The sequence below is a fragment of the Terrapene carolina genome, unplaced genomic scaffold (genome assembly GCF_002925995.2).
Source record: "Terrapene carolina triunguis isolate 2854851 unplaced genomic scaffold, T_m_triunguis-2.0 Scaffold96, whole genome shotgun sequence".
Taxonomy (NCBI): Eukaryota; Metazoa; Chordata; order Testudines; family Emydidae; genus Terrapene; species Terrapene triunguis.
Genome location: NW_020664447.1, coordinates 43,661,030 through 43,669,479, shown reverse-complemented (window position 1 = coordinate 43,669,479; position 8,450 = coordinate 43,661,030). Strand labels below are relative to the sequence as shown.

The window sequence follows — 8,450 nt, the reverse complement described above, 5'->3', positions numbered from 1 at the left end:
GCAGGGCAAGCCCCAGATCCCACACCCGAGGGTTGTAGTTTGCCCACCCCTGGGCTAAAAGTTATAAGGGAAGTCCTCTTCCTCCCACACCCAGCAGTTTTGTGTGGCACTAGACAGCCTCTAAGCATGACTACCGATCAAGCCCTACATGTGACTTAGGCGGCCCCAGTTCATGAATCACAAGCAGAGATAGGCACCTCCCTGAAGTCTGGAGAAAGCTGAGAGCGGGATGGGACTTGGCACGCACCCCCCTCATCTGCATCTTCTGTTGGTTAGTTTAGGTGTCCCCCTGCCTAGCATGCTGGCTTTGTGGGTCTCACTGTAAGGCATCTAACTCTCCCTAGGCATTGTATAGGGAGCCTAGGTGCTCCACTCAGGCTTTGTGGATCACACTGTTATTCCAGTGACTTTCCAGACACATAAAAGTTGGGTGTTGTGGATTGGGGCTTCAGGATCAGGCCCTAATTTATCAGTTTGTTCTAGCACCTTCTCTGTTGACACACCAATCTATGACAATGCCTCATCCTTATTACCTGAAAAGAGCAGATCTCCCCTGACAGCCTCTGTGGTGAACACTGATGCAAAGAAATCATTTTGCTTCTATGCAATGTCCTTATCTTCTCTATCTGCTCCCTTCACTTCCTGGTAGTCATGGGGACCCACGGAATCTCTCACAGGCTGCCTGCTTCTGAGCTACTGAAGGAATTTCTTATTATTTTGTTTTATGTCTTTAGCTCTTCAAATTCCCTCTAAGCCCTGCCTCCTAATTTACATCTTGTTTTTGCCTGACATAGTTTATATTCTTTTCTACTGTCATCACTTGGGCGGGATTTCAGGTTTTTTTGGAAGATGCGTAGTTGGCTTAAATAATATCCTGAGCTTTTCAATTTAACCAGAGTGGATTTTTTCTGCCTTCTGTTTCAATTAAAAGGTCTCTGGAGAAGGAACGTTGTCATCCTTTATGTTTGTAAAGTGCCATATATGTTAGTGTTGCCATATAAATAATTATATTATCCGTTTGTTTGCACTTCGTGTGCTGGGGAGAGAATCACATGATCCTCCTGATCCTCTAGCCTGATGTTCAAACTATTGCAGACAAGAGGGGTCTATAATACGAAGAAAGATGTTGTTGGAACGGCACTCAATGGGCCACTAATTTTTCTACCTGTGATCACTGCATAGTCAGAAGGAAAGGTCCACGCAAGAGGTTGCCACTTCTTCCTGGAATTTCAGAGACTATCTGAAACAAGTATCCAATTTCAAAGTCTGAGCCCCCTGAATTGTTGAGTACTACATGTCACCAGCAGGAAACAGCCATGGGGAAACCTTCTAAGGTTTCTCTCTTTACTGTATTCCAGGGGCAGGTAATTGTGGTGTGGAGATTTAGATTTTCACAGTTGATTCGTGTAATTTGGAACCATGGGGATGGGACAAGTTGGGTGCAGATGCTGTCTGCTCAGTGTTAAAATTCATGAGCATATTTGGGCAAATATTTAGTAAATTGCCCTGCTGACCCCCAAAAAGCTGAGCTGTGGACCTGTCTCAAGTCTGCACTCAATTAAGTGCACCTGGGATTATTAAAATACCTCAGAGTGAGCTATGGACCGTGCACTCACCTTCAATCTCTTGCAATCCAGTGTATTCTCCTTGAGTTCTGACTGTCCCCACTGTTTTTGTAACTGCACTTCTCAGGCGGGTCACCTTTCCTGTTCTGTGAGACCCCAATCTTGGCTGAGACGTCTTTCCTCGGGGATGCAGGATCCCCTCTATGTTCAAGGCATGTGGCTACCTCGCCTCCTTTCATTGTGACTTTTTGCCCCTCAGAACCAGTGTATTGGGTCACCTCATCCACTCTCCTCAGTGACAGTCCTTTGGCTCCATCACATCTACCACGTGCTGCCTCTTCTAGCTTTCCGCTGAGGCTTTCTGAAGAGTCCTCAATGGGTTCTCTTTCTGACGGAGCATTTTTCTCTAAGCCATTTCCCAGGGGTGTTGACGTGCTCCCCTTACTGCCAGGGCCAGCAGCTTGCATAGTGCTTGTAGTGATGATTTGGGAAGTGCTGCTGTTCATGCAGCTGCCCTGCTGGGAGAGATTGGTAGTGCTAGGCTTCCCAGTGTTAGCTTCCAGAATTCCTTCCTGACTTAGCTTGGATTCTGGCTCTGAGTCACCCACACTGGACACTGCCACTTCCTTGCTGAGGCACTTCCCTGCCTGCTGTTTCTCCCTCTGATTGTCCTGTGCACACAGAACCTTTCCACCTCTCTCCCCTTGTGATGAGAAGAAACCAGGGTCTTGGGGCCTTTGCTGCTCCATGTTCACTTCCTGATCTGCTGTGCAATTCTGTTCCGTCACCTCCCTGCCAGCTGGAACTTGGCTTTTCAGTGTGTCAGCACTGGTGGATCTCTGGAGTGAGAAAAGAGAGAACGAGAACCATTTAGTTCAGTTTATTTAAAATATCAATATGCAATTATATTGTACTTCTCCTCTGAAGACATACATTTCCCAAAGCTAAATAAGTATTATTTTCAGAGGGTGAAACTGAACCATAGAGAAGTTTAAGGACTTATCCTAGGTCAAAGTGGGGGTGGGGGGGAGTGGGAAGGTCTGTGACTGAGTTAGATGTACCTCCCAAGTCTCCCTGTCTCTCAATTCTGTGCTCTAACCAATAGATCCCAATTTACCTGAGACTGCAAGTTTTTATTCAGGACTAACTGCAAGAATTGAGCAGATTTTCTTTAAACTCACCTGGTTATCAGGGTCTTCCTTTAGAAAGGGCATGTCTTCACCTTCCTTCGCATCCCATCTGTCAAAATAAAACACAGAACTTGGTTCCGTCAGCTCTTCAAATGACAAAGCACCCCTTCCATCCTGAGGCATAGACAGGAATCCCTACAGAGTCAATAAGTGCTCAAAGGGATGAACTGCTGCTCCTGAGCCAGGGAACAAGACACACAGACTGGAAGCTGAATGAACGTAGCTCTATGGCAGGGAAGAGCAATAGTCACTCATCCAGTGGATTCATTTATTAAATAAAATGCCGCCCACAAAGTATGACTTTACAGTGTTTCCTGGTTACCTTTGCTGAGTCAATACAGGAAGTGTTTCAGAACCTTTCTAGGGGATTGAGATGCTGACTTCCTTCTGTTGGCTCACCTCTAAATTCATAGCCCAGGAGAAAACTGACTCATAAGACTTTGCTTCCAAGGAAATAGTAGGGGTGGGCCTCAACTAACTACAGTACCTGTCGATCTTTTGTCCTCATAATTCCTGATCAAACATAGAGCATGCGATATATGACCAGGCAGCTCTTCAACCTACTGCTCGCACACAGAAGTGGGATTTTTTTTGTTATGGCAAGGGAAGGAGGACATTTCCCCTTCCTTCTATCCTGGAGGCAGGGCCGGCTCCAGGCACCAGCGCAGCAAGCAGGTGCTTGGGGCGGCCAATGGAAAGGGGCAGCACGTCTGAGTCTTCGGCGGCGGGTCCCTCAGTCCCTCTCAGAGGGAAGGACCTGCTGCTGAATTGCCGCCGAAGTGCCGCCGATCGCGGTGCTTTTTTTTCGCTGCTTGGGGCGGCAAAAATGCTGGAGCCGGCACTGCCTGGAGCCCCCCCCCCACACACACACACATACTCTACACACTTCTTCTCCCTCCCAAACGCTTCTTGCTGTACTAGTGCTTTGGCAGGCTTGGACACAGATCCAAGGCCCATTCGGTTTTAGAGTTTATTGTGCTGATTGGGGCACAAAGTTTTTCCTGCCTTAACATTCCTACCTGCCACCCATCCAGTCCCTCCTTCTTGATAAGGCTATGTAGATACTCCATCAGGTGTGATCCCAGTCCTCCCAGGAGGCTATGGCATCTGGTCTGTGATGGAAGAAAAGGGCTCCTTATCCCCAGTGGGCTTTTACTCCTTCAACAGCAATGGTTCAAATTGCTAATCTGGGTTTGTGTGATGGGGCATACAGGCCCCGCACTGGCAAGGAGAAGGTTAATGAGGGCCTTTGGAGCAAATTGACTCCATCCTGCTACACATACAACAGATGTCAGGAGTGGAGAGGGGAGCCTGAGGCTAGCCAGGAAGGAGAGCGGAGCTCTGCTTCTCCCTCAGTGAGGGAAGCCTGGTTTCAGCTGGGATTGGACAAGCCTCCCAGTGGCGGGATCACTGGGCACAGGGAGACTGACAAAAAGCGCCGGCTGCATGAAGACAGGCCCTGAGTAGGCAGATGGGGTCTTCCCTGAAGACTCATTGGATGACCTTTTTTTGAGCTTGTAGCATTCCTGTAGTTTTGGACTTTAATACCCCTCAGGGCCTGGGACTCAAGTGTGTCTTAGCCAGGGGACTAAAGCACCATTGCACTGGACCTGTGAGAGGTGGCAACCAACCGAGACCCCATGACAGGGTGAGTAGGGCCCTGTTGGGCCACATGGAGGTGAACCTTGTCACAACTTGCAAATCTTATGTCTACAAAATACCTGAGTCCAGCTGGCCTGAGGAACAGAACACTGTATTTGGGACTCAGACTCTCATTCCATCCAAACACCGCACCCCCACACCAGATCTACTACGTAACTCAGAGGTCTGGTCCAGGCCACTAGGCCATCCCTTTGAGAATAACTATTTAGTAGGAAAGGAAAATGTGACTGGTCATCTGGCAAGGATGCAGACTCACTCTGGTACAAATCACTGTGGGAAAGCATCTTGATAAAGCAGATGATGATGAATGGTGCGATTGTTTAATACTGATTTGGGGGGTGGGGAACCAGCCATCTTCTGAAGTTACTAGCCCTTCTAGCAATTTTTCTTCTAAATAGGCTCAGATTCACCTGACTTGCTCCCATACTTGCTTGTATATTGATGACACCTACAAAGCACTTCTCCTGACAAGGAGGAACTCTTCTGAGGCCACTAAATCTAAACATTCTAATCTAATGAAATCATACAATCCAGTTTCTAGTACAGACACCTGTCATTAAGCTAGACTAATCACATGTACCAGTTGTTTCTTCTGATGTCTGCCACTGTCTCAGCTTTACTGTACTAACACTGATAGGGCCCATATGTTTCAGAACTCTGCCAGCTACTACATATATGGAGGGAGAAGGTGAAAGCCCAGATTACTCAGGGCTAGACCAACGAATAAGGAGATATGCTTATGAAATAAGTGACATTGGCCTCTAGCATTCAAAAATAGGCAACATTTGTATGTGGTGAAAAGTCTAATTCTGTATTTCTAGAGAGCAAGTACGTACCCCCTTAATGAATCATTTCAGACGAGACTGGGTGAAGCTCTGCATATATATCAGAGGGAATTTATAGAGTAATTATCCTGCATCAGTTGGGGATGGACTAGAAGACCTACCATGTAGTCTTTGCTTTTATTTTCTAAGGTTTTCTGCTAGAGAGCAGCACAGCTTGGTAATTGGATAGTCTAGGCTTTCGATAACTGTAGAAATTAGTAGTTACTGCTGGAATTATTTGTTAATTTAGTTTCAATTTTTAATAGAAATGCAGGGTCTGCTGCCCCCTCCCCCCATTTAGAAAAAAGAGGGGAAGTATGCACACTGACTTCATTCATCCCTGATGTAACTCTACTGGGGTCAATAAAGCCTCTAGCTGCTTGGTCTCTCGATAAATTTGGGCCAAAATACGAACATTTGAAAGGCATTTTTTTAGGACTTGCAGAGTCCCAAATTTTCAAAAGTGCATGTGCACAATTATAGTGACTGTGTGTGCAGTCAAGATAATTGTGTGAGCAAATTATGCTCAGGGACCCTGACCCTCAGTTAAACTAAAGCCACTTTACAGTACTCTGGCAGCGTGAAGCATTGGCGAAGCCAGCATGGGATATTTGGGTGGGCCCTGACTTTGGGTGGGAGGGCAATTACCGGGGAGGAAAGGGGGGCGGCTGGGAGGGCAGGATGGATGGGGGCCCACCTCCCCCACCCCCTGCAGCTGGCCTTGCAGGGGGCGATAGATGGACCCTCTGGCCAGGGGCTCCCCGAGGCCTCGGATGCACACCCAGCTCTGGGAGGAGATGCTGCTCTCCTGCGCTCCTGGCTCCCTTCCAGGTCCCACCACCCCACACCGGGCCTGGCTCCCCCAGGCAGTGGGCCTATCCTTTTTGAAGATCTCCGCTACGGCCGCCCATTTGCTCGCCCTCCTCCCAGTGGCAGATTAGGTGGGAGCATGGGGGCTTGCTCCACTTTGCTCACCCGCCTGTCGCTCCATCTTGGGAGTGGGATCTGGACACAGGGACTTGCTCCGCTCCGCCTGCCCGTCTGGTTCTCCAGCCGGGGCATGGGGTTGGGGCAAGACCCTGTGCCTTGACCCCTCTTCCTGGCTGGAGCGCCGGGCGGGTGGAGCGGGACAAGCCCCCATGCCCCAACCCCACTCCCCGGCAGGCGCGCCGGGCAGCAGTGGTGCTGGAACACTTTTAATAGTGGGGGTGCTGAAAGACAGCCCTCTTACCCCTTCCCCCCCCAGAGCTGGGGCCAGGAGAAGGGCTGTGTCTCCAGGAGGGGGGGACCTGGACAGGGGTAAGGGGGCTGATGCTGGGACTACAGCTGGAGGCGGGTGTGGGGCTGGCAGCAGGGATCCCGGGAGCAGAGCTCCGCATAAAACCTGGGGGTGCTGCAGCACCCCCCGCACCCTTAGTTCCCGTGCCTATGCCGGGCAGGTGGGTGGAGTGGGGCAAGTGCTCAGGCCAGAGCAGAGCTGGGGTGGGGGAGGGGCTTGGATGCTAAGTGGGTGAGCCATGGCGTGAAGAGGCCTTAAAGGGAAGTCAATTATATTTATACCCACTTTAAGGCATTCTTGCAGAACTAGAGTAGTGTAAAGTGGCCTTAATGTAAATGAGGACCAGAACTAAGCAGTCTCACACGTTTGAGCCTAAAATGGTAGTTTAATTTCTCTCTTAGGGAGAGCACAGCTGTAAAAACAATGACCAAGAAAATTTGTGTCATTTATGCGAACCATGCCTCTGGCTGGATGTAAGCTTTCACTGACTACTTTTCTCTCATGCGTTTGCTATGCATGGCACCTACTTGTCATAATATTAGTGAAACGGTCATAAAGTTACCATGGTGCAACCATAAAGGGTGACTTCTCAGCAGCTATTGAGTTACTGTCCCAATGTGGATTTTGCTGAGATTAAATCACAGAATATCAGGGTTGGAAGGGACCTTAGGAGGTCACCTAGTCCAACCCCCTGCTCAGAGGAGGACCAATCCCCAGATAGATTTTTATCCCTCTTCCCTAAATGGCCCCCCTCAAGGATTGAGCTCACAATGCTGGGTTTAGCAGGCCAATGCTCAAACACTGAGCTATCTCTTCCCTTGTTTACGCTGCCTTGTCTACACTGCCACTTTACAGTGCTGCAACTCTCTCGCTCAGGGGTGTGAAAAAAACACAACCCCTGAGCACTGCAGGTTTCAGCACTGTAAAGTGGCAGCGTTAGACAGTGCACCAGCACTGGGAGCCTCACTCCCAGCACTGGGAGCCGCGCCCCTCGTGGAGGTGGTTTTTTACAGCACTGGGAAAGCTCTCTCCCAGCACCGTACCGCGACTACACAGCCATGTTAAAGCGCTGCCGCGGCAGTACTTTAATGTTGCTAGTGACGACATACCCTAAATGTCACAGCACACAGATGGTAATGTGGCAATGCACTTAAAAGCACTGAATCTGATGCCTTAGATGGTTTCGAATCAGACCCTAATGGAACTAAGTGGGAAATGTAGATGCATCCAATTTTTCATCAGAGTTACATCCATCCTTTAAATACTTGACTGTAAATTGAATCATCCCATACAACACTGAGAGGCCATCTGATCTAGTACTTAGCGCACAGGCCAGGGAATGCTAAGTACTGGATTCTAATACTAGCTCTCCCACTGGCTTGCTGTGTGGCCTCACATAAATCCCTAAGGCACACATTTTAAAAAACGACCCCTAATTTGGAAGCAGCTGTGTAGGTAGCTTTCATCCCCATTTTATATATGGGGAAACCGAGGCAGTGAGATTAAAGACCAAATTTAAGTGTGACCTCTAGCTTTTGGTGGCCATCTTTGGACACCTGTGATCTGATTGTCACAGTGTCCTCAGCATCTCTGAAAATCTGGCCTTAAGTTCTAAAGATGGCCACCAAAAACTGTAGGTAACCCTTGGAAATTTTGGTCTGTAACCTCTCTGCCTCAGTTTCCTGATCTATAAGCAGGCCCTGCTCACAGAAGCTGGCAAGGAAAGGGCTGATGCTGCAAAAAAAAAAAAAGACAGACCTAAAAGGTACTGGACACCAGATATCAGAACATTCACATACTTCTACATTCCACACAGATAACAAGGAACAGGCTGACTCATCCCAATGACAGGGCCAAAAGAGTAATATGATGGATAGAGTCAGGGCCGGCTCCAGGTTTTTTGCTGCCCCAAGCAAAAAAAAAAAAAAAA

General features: G+C 48.6%; 1 protein-coding gene across 1 annotated transcript in view; it reads right to left on the bottom strand.

Moving 5' to 3' along the window:
- Positions 1-8,450, bottom strand: part of CCDC9B (coiled-coil domain containing 9B) — a 102,261-nt gene that overhangs the window by 13,370 nt on the left and 80,441 nt on the right. Inside the window, exons 11-12 of the mRNA XM_026651262.2 lie at positions 2,747-2,804; positions 1,617-2,404 (exon numbers count right to left, since the gene is read on the bottom strand). Coding sequence (XP_026507047.2) covers positions 1,619-2,404; positions 2,747-2,804 — 844 coding nt within the window. The 3' untranslated portion in view covers positions 1,617-1,618. The remainder of the gene's footprint in view (positions 1-1,616; positions 2,405-2,746; positions 2,805-8,450) is intronic.